This window comes from Arvicanthis niloticus, chromosome 12, assembly GCF_011762505.2.
Source record: "Arvicanthis niloticus isolate mArvNil1 chromosome 12, mArvNil1.pat.X, whole genome shotgun sequence".
Taxonomy (NCBI): Eukaryota; Metazoa; Chordata; class Mammalia; order Rodentia; family Muridae; genus Arvicanthis; species Arvicanthis niloticus.
In genome coordinates this window covers 2175644-2193044 of record NC_047669.1, presented here as the reverse complement: position 1 = coordinate 2193044, position 17401 = coordinate 2175644, and the positions used below count along the sequence as shown (strand labels likewise).

At 38.7% G+C, this 17401-nt stretch overlaps 1 protein-coding gene across 5 annotated transcripts in view; it reads left to right on the top strand.

The window, feature by feature from the left end:
• Positions 1–17401, top strand: part of Fgd4 (FYVE, RhoGEF and PH domain containing 4) — a 176512-nt gene that overhangs the window by 25596 nt on the left and 133515 nt on the right. For 2 of the 5 annotated variants that reach the window (XM_034515152.2, XM_076942522.1), the window contains exon 1: positions 12098–12460. The exons of 2 other annotated variants lie outside the window; for them this stretch is intronic. Coding sequence is in view for 1 of the 3 variants with exons in the window: in XM_076942520.1 (XP_076798635.1) it covers positions 5760–5769 (10 nt within the window). In the remaining 2 variants the exon portion in view is untranslated. Of the gene's footprint in view, positions 1–5592; positions 5770–12097; positions 12461–17401 lie in introns of those variants that run through there. One more of the 5 variants, XM_076942520.1, reaches the window with a different exon arrangement.

Here is a 17401-nt window from a genome sequence, read left to right as displayed (position 1 = left end):
TACCAGTGGGGTCTTTGTGGAAATGCGATACTCTGTATATTGATTATATTGGCTAAAAAGCTACACAAGTGACAGACTGGCCTAGATTAAGTGTGTTGTACCTATGCAGTGGCTACTTTTGATTGTACTCTGGTTATATAAGATATACTCGTAGAGAAAACTGAGCGAATCTCTCTAAATTGTTGCCGTAGCATCCTTTCAGTCTATTAAGTATTTTGAATTAAAAAGTTAAAAAAAAAGGCCCAGATACCGGTGGCTGGAGCAGTCTCCCAGACGATCTGCTCCCCTCTGGAAACTGAGTCTGGAGGCACCCTAGGGAGGTCATGGACCTCAGAGCAGAAGAATACACAGCCTTGGTGTATCTACTCATCAAGCATACTGAGCAGACCTGCCCAAACCTCTGATGTCCTGGAATTCCATCTGGATTCAGTGAAGACACAGCATCAGAGTCTTATCAATTTACTCTTCCCCCCACCCCTCTTCTAATATCTCAATGCCAGTAATCGGCTTGAAGAAGTTAAAGAAGAGTCAGTGCCCCTATTCCCTGGGCTTGGGGACTAATGTGGTTAATATTGGTCTGTCTTTCTAGGGAAAAGTAGTGGTTTTGTTGGAACAGGGGGGATTAGCTAGGACTTACTGCATAGCCATAACCTATTGGTAGAAATCTGTATAATTAATATCAAGATGAAGTTATAATTTCTTAAATGATACAAAATTTACTTTGATTTCAAATTTAAGGTTTTCATTGGTATGAGCTTCTTATTGATATAAAAGTGAGATGAATATTGATACTCAAATGGGCATTGTGCCTGTATAACACATTTAGGAATACAAGGCTTAGACCCAGTCCTTCTTTAACTTTTTTAACTGATTTGGGACTGTTAGCCTATGAGTTAAGGGACTATAGCAAATTCATGGCTTTGAGTTTATTGTTAGGGTGTTTTCCATATTTTATTTAGAAATAGCTGAGAGGAGTTAACAGACAACAGTCCAGGTTACCTTACATGGATATTTGGTTTTCAAAATGTCAGAAGTCCATAGAATTGATGTTACAAATATTTCTATATTAATGTTCATTTTGATTAGAGACTTGTCTGCTCCTGACAGCTTCCTGTCTTAGATTCTAAGAAGAAATTGAGCATCCTTGGAGTTAACTCCAGTTGTGGTGAGACAGCCACTAGGCAAGAATTGCCTCTTCCCATCTACAGACAAATTACTGTCCAGAAAAGGACACACTTGCAGAATAGTCGACTGATTATATCTGCCTAGACAGAGTAATCAGTCCTTAATAATTCTGCATCACTAGGTCTGTCAGATGATTCTGGGCCAGAAGGCTGAAGATTTGATGCTCCGATGTTCAGTAGTATAGGGGCTTTCCAGGTGTTCAGCAGTCTCTATAACTTGGCTAAGTTTTAGAAGCTATGCTTTGTGCTTCTCATCATTTCAGTTAACTCAGTCATTCTGGATTTCTGACGGGGTTGAAGACCTATAATCTCATAGCCAATCCTGGCTATTTACTTTGAAAGAAAAGATCTGAGTGGATGGTTTTCATCTGACATTCATTCTAAAGCCAAGAAAAAAGCCAGGTTCAGAACTAAGTGTTTTAGTTAGGAGAGATGACAGAGGTTCTGGTTAGTCAACAAAATGATGGACTGGGTATTAGGACTATCTTGTATCTCACTGGTACAATTAGGAATAATTATGCTCTAATTGCATTTTGAGAGAAAAGTTTTATTTTAACAGGAAGGGTGATGAGAGAGAGCTAGGTGATGAGAGAGAGAAAGGGAGGGGGCATGGAGGCAGATGTTCGTGTGTCTCCACCAGTCAAAGATAGTTTATATATCTAGGTTGGGTATTGGGTTACACTTCTGATTGATCATTACCAAACTTATAAATCCTTTGATTAACATTTTAAAAAAATGTATAAAAGCAAAAAGGAAGAGGGGGCATGGGATAGGGGTTTTCTAGGAAGGGGAAATGGGGAGAGGGGATAGCATCTGAAATGTAAATAAAATATTAAAAAATATTTTAAAAAGTTAAAAAAAGACAGATCTTGTCATTAGATCAGTCTTGTTCACCACTCAGATGCTAATTCAAATGTTAAATTTCAATGCAATAAAGTAATATTTACATCTGTTCTTTAATCATGTGTGTTTCAAGTCTAGCAGTGACTACTTTATTATATCCAGAGGCAGAGCAGCACAATCAGCACAGGAAGTGCAGTGTGTACCCTGTTAGTCATCCTCTTTGCAGTGACAGAGGACACCTGTGCTGGTACTCACACAGCCTACAATTTGTAAGCTAAGAAGTAATGGTCTTCTCCAGTAAAATTAAAGAAGATAAATGTACTTAACATGTATTTTTTTCTAAATATTACCATTTTTAGTGGGTGGTAATTAATACAGAGACTTATTACTGGTCAAAATGCTGAGAATAAATGAATGTTAAATGTTTATCCCTAACAAAACATCAATATCTAAGTTCAGAGAATACTGAAAAAAAAAAAAAGATGTTTCACACAAATTCCAAGAGCTTGAGGATGGGGGAAGCATCCTATGAAATATTGTCAGTAAGGTGTGTGGCTGATGTAATCATGAACACAAGACTGTGCACACACGGAAACTCCTAAGACACGTAAGTAGAAAAAACTAGGTAGATGAGGAATGGGAAAGATACGTTTACAAGATACAAGATTTTGAAATTGCCAAAAATAAAATTAAAATATTTTTAACCAGTGCAATTTTGAGTGTGTCCTGTATTTTAATGGGGAAGTGAAATACTTGGTTCATGCCCCCCCCCCAAATAAATAAATATGTTTTTTTTCTTTACTTACCTAAACAGTCACAATCTTTCTCCAGATCACAATATAGCATATATAGGAGATGGGCTTAAAGGAGAAGGTAGCTATTAGGATGAAAGGAAGTCAATTTGGAGTGTTTTAAATACTCCATGCTTTGTGTTGCTTGCTGCTGGTGACTGACCACCCAGGGGCCACTTACCACCACAGAGGAAGTGCAAGCAGGCCTAAAGCCTGAAGCTATTTCTTGGTCAAAATAACCTTGAGGAAGTAACAATTCTCTTCTCATTTTTCTCACCATAAACCAGCCAATTAAGATCAAAACAAGTCACTGAGTGGATACACAGCTTCAAAATGCTAGACGATGCTCCTGTTTCTCTAGGCTAGGTCTTCAACTTAAAATTTACAAGTAGATTAAATATGAAGTGTTGAGTAATTGGGTTGTGAAGAGGATCCCGTGCTTTCTAAAGCAGTTTGTCAGGCCTGAACAGGACAGCAAGAAAAACAGAAGCATAGAGTGTTTATTCAGGAAGCATCTGTGAGTGACCCATTTCCCTTACTGTGAAATGGGCCTGAGAAGACCTCTTGGGGAGAGCACTTGTCAGGATGTCTGGTAGTCAAGTTTACAGCTGTAATTGCTGACAGTGTTCATTGTATGAAGACATGGAGTAGCCCCTGCGACTCTACTTTCCTGAAGTTTTGCGTTTAGTGTCATAGTTTTGGAGTTTGGGGGATTGCTAGTTGTAGTATTAGAACAAATTGAAATTTTGGGTTTCTAAGCCACTGTGAAATTTAAACATATGGTATTAAATTGGTCAAAATTACTTTGTTTAGAGTTATATCTGGTTTTATGAAGTCCAATAGAGCAAGCTTGAACATAGAAAACAGTACACCTTCATGAGGAATTTTACCCAGGACCACCTTCTTCCACATCTCTACATAGCACACAGACAATGAAAAAGGTCCAGTCAATGGTAAAGATTTGTAAAACATCTACAATGTAGAGTTTCATTTACCGTAAATTTCTACACTTTAAATCATTATTTGTATGCTTTAAATCATTGAGATATTTCAAATAAAATTTTATTCATTCTATCTCTGTCTCTCTGGTTTTTTTGTTTGTTTGTTTTGTTTCTTCCTGTACTGCCGAAACATTGAGAAGGAGATTAAAAAAAACAAAACAACAACAAACAAGGTCATGGTGACCTATACCTTTAATCCCAGTGCTCCAGAGGCTGAGGCAGGCAGAGCTTGGTGAGTTCAAGGCCAGCCAAGTATATATCGTGAGTTCAAGGCTAGCCAGGGTTACCAAGTGAGGCCCAGTCTTCAACCAACCAAGGACCAGCATACTCATTAAGATTCTTCTCAGGCTACAGAGATCACTCAGCAGTTAAGAGCACTGACTGCTCTTCCAGAGGTCCTGAGTTCAATTCCCAGCAGCCACATGGTGGCTCACAACCATGGGATATGATGGTGAGTACTGCTACAGTGTACTCACATACATAAAATAAATAAATAATTCTTAAAAAAAAATTCTCCTCCTTGGAACATAACAACAGGGCTAGACAGTGTCAGTTTAGCCCATGGTATGCTGGCACATGGTCCTTCTAAAGTTTCCTGCCAAATGCCTCAGGTACAGAGAGGGATCCAAAAATGTGGACATGTCACAGACATGTGCCTGAGCACATTGTCATTGCTTCTCCTATACCAGCAATTAGTAAACCTGGATGAAGTTGGAGGCTTGAGTGTGTAAGTTTGGAAAACATAAGGCCCTGAGGTGGGTGGGGTGGGAGTTTGCTATACCACCGCCTCACAGAGATCAGCTTGTAAATTTTAAGTGTTCACTGGCAACACATGATTGTCATAGGTACATTATTAACTCAGCATCATCACCTTTTGGAAGCATCACACTGAATGAGGGATATTTAAGAAAGGTGGGCTGTGAAGCTGGCGAAAAGGAGTAGCTGAGTAACTACCAAGCTTGCTGTGTTCCTGTAACCCAGGCAAAGACAGAAGTAGAGAGCCAGCTCTGCAAAGTTGTTCTCCGACTTCTGCACACCTGTACCCCTAACACATTATACATACATACAATAACAATACATTTATTTCTCACTATTCACATTGTCATGGACATTTGCAGTAAGAGAATGTGTGAGAACCTTGAAGGGCATACAGTTCACATATGTCACATAATGTGTAGTATCCGAGGTACCTTAATATGACAGGTGTATTTCCCCATCCGGGCTCTTCTGTGCTCCCGCTTGCTGGTCTATAAGTTATTTTAACTGTTCATTTTACTGTACTCACCAAAATCCCTCAAGTACTCAAAAGTTGTGTGTAATTTTTATTTTGGTCCTTTTTCAGAATTACAGTAATTTATTGAAAAGATTGTGAAACTGAACTGAGCCCATGTTTATAGTTTGAGTCTGACTATAACATAAAAACATAACGAAGAAAGAGAAATTAGAATTTAGATTCTTATGTAAAAGTTGAATATACTTGTGATTACTCTTTAGGTGTTCTAAGAAGCCTGTATTATAAGTAACCAAAATGTGCATTTTAACCAATAATCTTTATACCTAACAGGAATAGTGTCGTTGTTGTAAAACTAATGCCCTTGCTATAGTTAAGTCACATTAGCCGGCGTCACCCTTCCTACCCCACCCACTGTGCTCACTCCCTCTGATCACATGTTGAAATACTCTCTTGGGATTTTGAAATGTATTGTGTCCTCCTTTGGGGCGACTTCACAACTCGGCCAGTTATGAAACAACTCTGTAGTTCCTGTTATTTATATATTTGTCACATCCAACATAAGATGCAGGCCTGCTATTGAAGACTGTTGACTGATCGAAAGTTTATCTCCGAATGGCCAGTGCAATTCTCTTTCCTCAAGAGGAAAGATATAACTTGACTGGAAGAGAAACAGGTGCCGCTAGCTATTATTTGAGAGGAATCTTTTATGGGGTGCGGTGAGTACTACCATTTTATGACCACAGTTTCTGAACTATCTCAGAATGGAACAGCAGAATTGTGGGGGTGTATAGACTGAGTTGCCAGCATGTGGCCTCATTTAGTATTAGGTGATCACAAACATTTCCACTATGAGTGAAAGTTACTGTGAATCTTCATCAGGTTCTATGCCGCAGATTTTTTTTTTTTAAATGTGTTATTTCTTGATTTCATTATTCAAGATCTAATAAAAGGAGCAGCAGTTTTCTCTGTGGCTTATAATACAACAGTGTTTCCCAGCAGCCATAGATGTGAGTTAAAAAGACTGGAGTCTATCTGACATCATCATCACTCTCCTCCTCTTCCTCCTCCTCCTCTTTTCTTCTTCCTCCTCCTCCTCTTCTTCTTCCTCCTCCTCCTCTTCTTTTTTCTCCTCCTCCTCTTCCTCATCCTCCTCCTCCTCCTCTTCTTCTTTCTCCTCCTCCTCCTCTTCCTCATCCTCCTCTTCCTCCTCATCCTCTTTCTCTTCCTTCTTCTCCTCCTCTTCTTCTTTCTCCTCCTCCTCTCTGAGGCTTTTGTGAAATCATGTATGATTTATCAGAATCTGAAAGCTATTTCATTTGACCAGATTTTCTCAATATTTTACTTTTGTGACCTTATATTCTCTTAGATATCACCAACTAACCTAACACAGAGAACAAAACACAATTTAGGTGAATGTAGTTATTCAGAAAAAAATACTTTTTTAAAAGATCAACTTTTGCTGAGCAAGAACGAGGGAGAAGAGCGTGCCTCAGGCCCATGCGGCATTTTACCTGCGTGTAAAACTCTGAGGCTCTTCCATGTCCCTGCATGTACATGGACTTTGGTATTTCTCACACCTCCATCACATAGTATTATATTATTTTTCAAGCTTCTAAAAGTTAGCTGGAATTTGCTGTTTCAGTTGCTTTATGATGTTGTATTACAGGGTAGCACCTTGAGTTGTTACATGTTCTGTGTTGTGATTTTGGCTTATGGATAACTTTGAGAAGAACACTAGTGTTTAAGACTATCTTGCAAGGTGCCTTGGGGCAAAACCCCATCTTACTTAAATTCTACATTACAGGATAGTAATAGTAGCTGACCCTAAATTTATGAGTAGATATTGTATTCAGATTTTAAACATTTGAAGTTGTGGATCTTACTTTTTATTAAGCTTTTACTTCCACTTGTATCCATGAGCCTATGCTTTCTCCATAGTGACAAAGCAGGGTGACATATAAAAGGAACATTTGCAGACAGGAAACTGAGGAAACATTTGAGGAAAACTGAGCAAGGACTGTAGCCAAAGTTGATTCTCCTACTTTTCACATCTTTGTGAATGGAAGACTAGATCTATCATCAGGGTAAACTTAGCACAGGTTATAAAACACTGGTGCCTGTTAAGTACACAGATGCATGAGACTTCAACCCAAGTTTTCCTTTGTTTTACTAGGTTAGTAATGACTTGGGCAGCTCTAAGTAACTCAGTTTCAATAAAAGAAATACCCCTTGTCCTCTGGATTGTCATCATTTATTAAAATGCTAGCCTTTGGCCCCTAGATTTCAGGGGCATCCCTGGTATTTTGATTGATAGTTTTGTCATTCTATTTCATATTATTTTGCCTAATATAATGTTCTCAGAACAGCACAGGACATTAATTTGTGAGTCATTCAGAGTGGTTCTTACTAACAAGTGGGCATTTGTTGGGTTTTAGCATTCTGAGGCAAAATGACTTCCTATTGCTGAGTGGAAGCAAACTCTCAGGTCTTTCTACACAAGAACATTCCTGAAAATATCTTCATTGAAAGATGATGAGGCTTTGGGTTATGATCCCTCTAAGTGGGTTAAAAGAAAGTATCAGTGCTGCTGTCCATCCAAGCAGTCCTTCACTGCACCACTTGATGTGTTCGGGACCTGTACATAGCCTGTGTACAGCAAGAGCCTTTTGTCTTTTCATTTGTAAAATTTCATTGATTTTTCTCAGTAACTAATTTTATCTTTAAGTAGATATTAAGACAAAGAGGTCCATGTACAGGACTTGGTTCTGGCTATGACGGAGTAATAAATGTTGAAAAACTTTCTTGCCAGTAAAAGACAAAAACATAGGCCCAGCTAAAGGGGTAGGCAGGTGAAGGCGCTCGCTCTTAAGCCTGAGTGCCATGTGTCATCTCTGGGACCCAAGTGGAAGAAGAGAATAGACTCCCACAAATTGTCCTCTGATTTCTACACATATGCCCTGGTGTGTGTGTGTGCGCTCATGTGCACGCACGTACACACATGATAAAAATTTTATATGAATGAAAATGATTTCATTAGCATATTCTATAGTCATATTCAACATTTAAGCTATTACACCTGTATTTAAAAAATATTAGAAAGGTCTAAAGTCATTGGTGCAAGAATCTATGCAATAAACTTAGAGAAAGCAAATTAGTTCTACTTGAAGAAAACAGTGGTAAACATGAAAATCAAAGCTATACTATAGACAAAATAAAAGAAGCAAAAGGTAATCTTTTGGGAAAATCTTACTAAAATTGATAAATATCTATCCAGGGATTAGAAATGAGAAGAAACAATTCTGTTGCATAGATTCAAGTCAGTTGTAAGTGACTTTATTATGTCAGTGAACCCTGCAACATATATAAGATAGAGAAGTTGCTCTGAGGGATATACATAGGGCTAGGGACATAGGATAGAGTAGAGGGCTTCTGTTATGGACAGGCCCTGGATTTAATCCCTGCTATTGACCTGTGGGACATACATACTTAGTCAAGTAATGCAGAAGCATAGGCTGAACATTCAAATCTCTCTAAGTGTGCTAAACAAATTGAATTTGTTTTAAAAGGATCTTTCAGTACACTCTACCATGATGCTGACAGATCACATGGGAGAGCCTGTCAGGCTATGTGGCCTGTGAGCAAGTTAACACAGTGCTCTGGATCACTGCTTGCCCACTGCATTGATTAAGTGACATGGTACAAACTAGGAGTATTAACCTTGGGAAAAACAACTGATAATTAACTAATTCTTTCTTTAATTAGAAACATTTGATCTTTTCTCTAACTTACTTTAGAAAACGTGTGTCTTTCCTAATGAGAGAGCTTCAGTTTTTGTATTTATAAAATTATATATGAATAAGTGTGTGTTGGGGTTTTCTGCATGAACACGTGAATCCGGCTGGGCATAAGTGGGGTTATACTGTTTCTGGACATGTTGCTTTAACCCATTGTGAGAATTAAACCAAGATGATACTATTTTTAGCAATAGCAATAGCAATTTGGCTTTTGGTCCTGGAGCAGAAAGAGGGATAGAGTATCTGTATATGTTTATATATGTGTCTATGCAAGAGAGAGTCCTTTCTCTCTAACATGGTCCTCTGTTCAAACACCAAACTAGAGGGGTGTGGATGTAGCTCAGTTAGCAGAGGACTTCCTTTTATGCTCAAAGCCCTGGGATCTATCACTAGTACTTCAAGTACAGCATATTGGCACATGTTGTAATTTCAGCAAATAAGAGGTGGAGGCAGGAGGATGAAAAAGTCAAGTCATCCTGGGTCGTATAAGAAAGCAGCCTTAGCAAGCCATGAAGAGCATGTCAGCAACCAGCACTCCTCTGTGGTCTCGGCATCAGCTCCTGCCCCCTGGTTCCCGTATTGAGTTCCTGTCCTGACTTCCCTGGATGATGAATTGCAAACTATAATGAAATAAAACAATTCTCAATGCTGCCTTTGGTCAGGATATCTCAACACCACAATAGAAAAGCCAACTAATAAACTGGTACCAGGTCAAAGGGTATTGCTCTGACAAGCTGACCTTGTGTCATTGAAGAGATTGCAGTGGCATTTGGATTTTGGGCTGGAAAAGCTGTTAAGTGTTCCAGGCTCAGTGAGTTATGTGAGTGCTTGGAAAATAAAGTGGATGAAAGAAATGTAGACAATGGAGGCATTGCTTGTGAAGGTTAGAGGGAAGCAATACTCTGTCAGGATTGTTCATGTGTTATTTTGAATTAAGAACCACTACAGTGAAACCTTTGCTTTACTAGAACAACTGATGCTGGTCACAGATGGAGCTGAGAAATTAGTAGTGATTAAGAGGAAACCAGTGTCATTGAAGATTATAAATCTGAGAGTATTTCCTCAGGGCCAGCATATAGAAGCTGTGATCCAAAGAGGTCAGAAGCTATATCACATGCTGGCAGCTGAACTTAGTCACCTGTAGAGTCACCATGGTGCTGGTATTGGAGGTATGAAGGAGTCAAGGAGAGCAGCTGAGGTTTGGCACTGTGCAAAAGGGCTGGAGTCCCTGAAGAGAGACCATGAGAGGCCGTATTTGAAGGTAGAGCCTCAGTTGCAGTGAAACTCCTAGTATTGAGGCATCGTGGAAGTAAGTTGAAGCTTGCACAATGTGGCAGGAATCGACTGTGAAGGTTCAGCACAGTTACAGAGGCCTGTAGATGCCTGTAACATGGGCTGAACAACAGGGACAGCAGCGGCCATGGAGCGGACGGAGCCAGCCCGAGCCTGCCAGACAAGCAGCCTCTTAAGTTGCTTTTATCAGGTACTTCGTTACAACAATGAGAAAAGTAACCAAGAGAGTTCCTAGGAAGTTAGCCTCAGTGTGAAGAGCTAGAGTAGCCATTTCCGAATCACAGGAGCTGTAGAGAGCACTGGGAGTTTTGGAGTGCTGTGTGTGAGTTCTCTATTAACCGTGGAGAATAGTCACTAGATGGGAGATTTTAGAGTCTGGAATTCTCAGGTCTTAAAGTAAGATCCTTGGGAATTGAGAGTATATATATTTATAGCGAATTTTAAAAGCTTGGGATGGTCAGTGATTTTAACCATATACTATTGCCTCATTCACATAAAATTTTCTTTAATATTTCCATCCTTTTAAAAAAGTCAAATAAGGAAGGAGATATAAGAATGGGTAATGAGGGCATAAGATAAATGCATCATATTATACATGAAGTCGAAAGAATCAATAAGCTTAAAACATTGTAAGTAAATGATGACCCTTTCTTTGTCTTGGGATCTTTGGACTGGATCTGTCTGTCTTTCATTCAACACCTTGTATTCATTCAGACAATTTCTTGTAGTAAGAGTTTATGCTGTTTTTGCCCAAATAGTTCATCCACATTTCTTGACAATTTTTAGGTTTCATCTCTATTTGTAGTCATTGTTTGTAAAGCAAGTCTTGATGAAATGAAATTCTGATGGGTTTTGCTTTTCCAAAGGTATTAATACTTGTAGGCTTTTCTTTCTCTAAAACTAAATGCTGACACTTTAAAGCAACACCCTACTTGGTTCTTTTAATTATTTTTATAGGGATAAATTTATTCCAGCTACAAGGGATACTTATATTTGTCTTTTTAAAATTTGTATTATATTTCTTTTTCATGCCAAAAAGAGAGCTCTGAAATTTTTGGTATAGAGTGCTGATAAAGGGAGGGCAGGTGAACCTGCAGTGCTGTTCCAGTGCTGGTGAAGGGAGGGCAGGTGAACCTGCAGTGCTGTTCCAGTGCTGGTAAAGGGAGGGCAGGTGAACCTGCAGTGCTGTTGCAGTGCTGGTAAAGGGAGGGCAGGTGAACCTGCAGTGCTGTATGCAGTCTACCTGCTGTTTTCTTTTTACGTTTATCTTAATTTTTTTTAATCTTGTCCTTCTACAAGTTTACTTTCTTACACTATTTTTAGTGCCCATGGAATGAATTATCCCAGTGTGTGTTTTCTGTGTGGTATGATTGATTTTTTTCAACCATTAAGATCTTATTCTCTGACTTGTTAGTGGAGATAACTGAGAAACGGACAGTTTCCCTCCTGAGTCAGCATGTAATCTTCATGAGTGTAGAAACAAATTTAAGTCAGTCAGTGCAAAACCGAGACAAGCTTCTCATAAACACCTAAGACTCTAGATAAATTCATTTAAAACCTTTATAGCCTCTCCTCCCATTCAACAAAGAACAAAAAATAAAAACATAATTTTTTCTAAAACAATTGCTGTTTAAAACTTGACTTTATTTTCAAAATAAGATATTCTATATGTTTAAATATATTTTTTTTAAAAACCCCTAAAAATACAAAAACAGTTTTCAGTTCTGTGGGCGATTATAGATCAGAAAACGACTTGCTGAGGCAGCTTAGTTTCCTACAACATGCTATCTTGACTTTGCAACTGAACTTTCAAGCTTTCTGTTTGTGCAGTTACATTTCTGCGACCTTTCGTCCTGAGTCAGCAACATGGCTCTCTGAAACATTAGGACTTTGTCCTGGCAAGGGTCAATTTGTAGAAAGCTTTTGGTTGGTCTGCACTGCCTGGTTTATATAGCCAAACACCTGCTGAGCAAGCCCTGTGAGTAGCTGTGCATGCTTCTTCACTTGGGCTTTGCAAGTCAGGAACACAAAGACCACGATTGTTACCCAAGAAGCCTGAGTCACACACTTCTACCAATCGCCTTAGGAGGGCTGGTTACCATGGAATCCACCATCTGTTCACTCCCCGCTGCCGGAATGTGATTATCCTTGCTGGGCTGGGAACATAGGGTTAGCAGGGGAGCCTGTGTAGTGTGAGATTATCTGCAGTGCACCGGGCTATTGGGAGATTTCATTCTGCTCACTGGAAGAACAAATGAAGGGAGTTGTTCTCCAGCCATTTGTGACTTGCAATCACAAAGAATAAATCAGCTTTTCTAAGGTAAGTAACCTGGCATTGCATATCCGATTTGTACAGCATTTAGTGTGAGTATATCTTTCTGTGATCAAGGAAAGGAAGCTCTAAGCTCTTAGGTAAGAAGCCCCCATCCCCAAAGCTTGTACACTTGCCTTTTATTTTAAACAGCCTGTACAATTACATGTTGGAATTATCCCGTAATGTTTAAGAATATTTCCTGCCTGTGAATATGTACTGTGATCCTTGAATGTGGCAGCTAGACAGTCATCTTGTAATGGCTTCTACAGTGAATTAACCAGTGTTCTTGCTGAAGTACACCCAGGGCCACAGCATGTTCAATATTTGTTCTTATTTGAGAAATGACTCCGCCAGCGGCATTTGTAGATTATACTCAAATTAAGTTTAATGCTGGACCACATCTTTAAGTGCAGTGCTGCTGTAGTGTTTCAGAGCCTGTGGAAACAATGTGACAGAGCTGTAGTGACAGATGGTTCAGCCATTAGGGTGGGGGAAACCAAGGAAGATGGCTTGCTTTTCAGGGGCTTCCTTTGTCATTGTTATTTCTTTTGTCCACAGTTACTTAAAATGTGTGTTGCATATTGTAAACTGCAGATGGAAATTTTAGTTTTAACAAATGGATGACTGACATATTTCCTTGTGGCTCAGAGGTTGGTAGCTCAAACAAGGGACTACTATGTCTTTTGTAAAGCAGCATTGTGTCTCCTTCCCCCAAACTGTGCCCTAAAATATAAAAGTGTAAAACAAAACCAGCTGTATGCTCTGGAGACTTCTTTTGTATCAGTGTTCCTGCCCTTGAAACCCCAGCATTAGCACCCTGAGTTTAGCAGCTCTGCCATTTTGTGTGCTGTATGAAAGGCTGTAATTAGAGGTCTTGCCTGTGCAGTTCAGTCAAACTTGAGCCATGTTGTTTTCTCGAGTGTTCATCTCAGTGAGTCAGTGGCTACCTAGAGAACCAGAAATGGCCAGTGGTCACACGCACAGTGCTGTTTTCTTTCTTTTAACAGTATGGAATTAGTTGACACAGCTTGTATTTCATTAAGAGTTTTTCAAGCCTAACTGTTTTTTTGCAGATTCCTGGTATTAACTGTAGTTGATGTTAGTATTCTGTACTTACAGTTTTTGAAATATACAAATTAATCTAGGAGCATATGATCTTTAAGAAACAGCTTTCAACAATAGCAGTCATCTATCTACCTGAAAGGTTCTTTACTAACTGTACAGTTTGCAACTAATCTTGTATAATTGAGAAAAAATTATTTCAAAATCAATAAACAATTTAAGGCTTATAAGGTCAAATCATGTATATTTGTGGTACTACTGTTGCTTTAATTACCCTGTATCTTAGAAACCAGAACTGGTGTAGTGCTGAAATGTGCCTTAGCTGTACTTACTTAGGCCACTGAGTGGGCCATTAAAACCCGCACCCAGCTGACCATGTATGAATGTGCTACTACTTTCCAGTTATCAACTTCAGTTGTCAAGGTGGTGCTTGTAAGTGGATGTTCATCAGGATATTGTAGGTGTTGTCAGGTTGTAGGTGTTGTCAGGTGTGCTTGAAAGTACATTTATTAAGATCCTGCTTGTTCAAGTTTCAAGCATAACAAATAATAAACACACAAAGTTTGATTAAGTGTGATGAAAATCTTTTAGAAAAATCTTCATACAGAAAAGGAAATGGGAAACATGGCCTGGCTTGATGTAAAACAGTCCCAGTGCCCAGCTATCTTACCTACAGGAGCACAAAACTCTCAAGGAAATCTGAGACAGATATGGACTAGTGACAAGAAAGGCAACCCCTCTATAAAGGGTTAATTGAGCAGTGATTCACTTATGACTTTATAATGGGATTTTTTATTCTGTCTTATGTAAATAACATGAGTATTTTTCTATAATTAAGAAATATCTGTATCTGGATACACTTAAGACAGTACATTGAAAGAATAGAATGAGATAATTTTATGCATCAGCACAATTCTGTGTTGTCTTAGATGCAAAGCATGTCTCACAGGCACATGACAAGTGTAAGTCAGGCAGAAGCTGCATGTGGGGCGTGGCCTCCGCTTGCCAAAGATTCCAGTACTGAGTTACCCTCTTAGGTTTCATAATGACTCCTGAGTTTCTCTGCTCCAAAAAGACAAGGTTTCCTTAAGGTTGCAGAAGGTGTGTAGAGTAGCATGTATGTGGGCTGCAAGGTACAGCTTCTCCCTCAGTTCATGAGACTGAGTCCTGGGAAAGTGTCTAGAAACACATTATTCTTAAACATAATTTTGGCTTTGCACAAATAACCACACTGCAGTACTTTGCTCTTTTGTAACCATGCATTCAATTACTAACTTCCCCTTTATTTTCTTATTTGTCTAAACCTCTTCTGGCTTTATTTATTTACTTATTTCTTTGGTTTTACAGAATTCCTAGTCTTGGACTCAGATTAATGAAACAGATCTATTATATTCACATAGGTAGTCAGACTAATTTGTAGTATTTTTTCAGTCCCTATTATAAATCTCTAGATTTCACATTTCTGTAAAGATCTCAATAGAAACAGAGCCATCTACTTTGTAACCCTATTTAAGAAAAGAATTTCAGGCCTGTAAAATACAACAGTCATTCCAAGCCAAGGGAAGGTCGCTCTAAAATCCAACTGGTACAATTTCCAAAATTTAGAGAGAATATAGGTCTTAACATAATTTTCTCAATTATAAAATTCACAGAAAACATGGGCTTCTTATTATAAATGCTTGACATTAAAAAAAAAAAACCATGACTATCAAAGCAAGCAGACATCCGGACACTTAATGTGTTTGTTGTCTCCCTATTGCTGTCTCTATATGAAACATTAAATGATGATCAGAATCTTGCTGGATGACTCTGAGGTTGGTGGCGTGGAGTGGGGTAAACAGGAATGCAACACTGTTTAAAGGACAGGGATAGTTCCATTTTAGGGTACACATGGTCACCTAGATGCTTGTCCTGTAGTGACTCTTCTTTGGACATTACAATACAATGTTCAGAGTTCTTAGTTTAACTTAATTTCATTCATCTGTTCCTTCACCAACCACATGTTCCACCTTTCCTAGGACCCCCCTTCACAATATCAAGACATTCTTTCTTTGAAGATGTTACTATCATTAATGTTAACCTTTCATTTCTTTGTCAAGTACTTTATTAAACATTGACCTTGAGCTGTTGCTCTTGTGCATCTGGAAGATTTAGTAGTAGCTGAAAGGCCATTAGTGAAATTCTCATAAAAGAGGGATAAGACATAATAAAAGTAAAAAAAAAAAATGAACTTTAAGCAATGTCAGGTCTGTGGAGACAGATTCGTACTGAGTGGTTAGGGGGTTTTGGATTAGAGAATCGGGATTTGATTATATATTTTTAAAAAAATCTCATTTAAGTAGGAGACATTACATTATAAGACAGCCACATGTGATCCAATTCCATGGGGAGTGTTCCTCACTTTATGGAGGAGGAGATGGAGGAGGCAATTGATAGGATTGTATAAAAGTCTTGCTAAAGGGCTGGTGAGGAGATCGTTCGGGGGTAAAGATGCTTGCTGCCAATCTTGAGGACTACAGATTGATCCCTGGGATAGTCACATGGTAGAAGGGAACAAATTTCCTCAGATTGTCCTTCTACATCTACATGCATGCCCCTTCTCCTAAACACAAACAAGAAAAATGCAGCTAGTTCCCTGTGCTATGGACAGGCACTGCTGATACATTTTCTTTCATAACATAGTGATGTGTATGTGCTCTTTTCAAACTAAGATGTTAATCAACGTGCTTGAGAAGATATTTCAGGGCAGTGGGTTTGAACAGTCAGTATTTTTAAGCCAGGACAAAGCCAGACATCATGGCTCTCACTCAGAAGGCTAGGGGACCAGGATTGCTGTGAGTTGAAGGCCTTATCTTATTCTTGGTATTTATATTCTAAAGTCAACACACAAAGTGAAACTTGTGTAGTCAGGAATGTCCTTGAGAAATCCCTTAGGAAGCCATAGCTGTGTAAATTAATCCTGTCAAAGTCCAACACAGTGGATGTGGATCCTACCCTATATGAGATAAAATGATTATATTGCTTGAATTAAGGAGCTGTGCTACATTTTAGATAGGCTTAGATTTAATTTAAGCTCAGTGTGCTAAAGACTCACATTTGGAGTCACAATGACCAGGAGTAATCAAGGCAGCAGCTGCTTTCTCTCCTCCAGCGCCCCAGATATGTACACACCATATGAGAGGGCACCTTTGAGCACGCTCTTTCCCACACTGCTCTCTTCTGTCTCTGCAAAGCCTACCTAGTTCAACTTGAGTAGCGTAAGTTTGAGGAAGATGAGTCATCGTTGACTAGAAGATGGACTTTGCTTCTTTACAATTTCTGTGGATTTTAAATTGTTAATAATAGTATTACAGAAATTCTATGATAAATATGAAAGTTCATAGGCAAATTAAAATTGAGTAATAAAGATCAACCTCTTTAAGTAATGATTACCACAAGAGGCTATTTTGTGTTTACATTAGAGATATAATAATTGTGCTATTTTTAAAGTGTGGTGATTTGTTTAAAAAAAAAACAACTTTATTATTAACATTTGTAGTGTGATAAAAAAAATGCACAAATATTGGTAAGAGACATTACAGAGAAGACTCAAACACCAGGTGACTGTGGAACTAAATGACTTGTGAAGTCCTTCACTATCCTAATTCTGTGTCCGGGAAATTCAGCTTACTCTGCAAAGGTTATTTTTAAGATGCTTAGTTAAGTGATAGAGGAGGATCCCATGATGTAAGCCACATAATTTTAATGGAAGCATGGACAGCAATGCAGAAGTCTTCAGAGTGTGGGGTTAGGCAGCAGGCAGTGAGTCATATCGAGAAGGCAGATATTGCTTTCTGGAAAAACTGTAGGACACTAAGCCATAGTTTATATGTCCTGTAGTTGTCT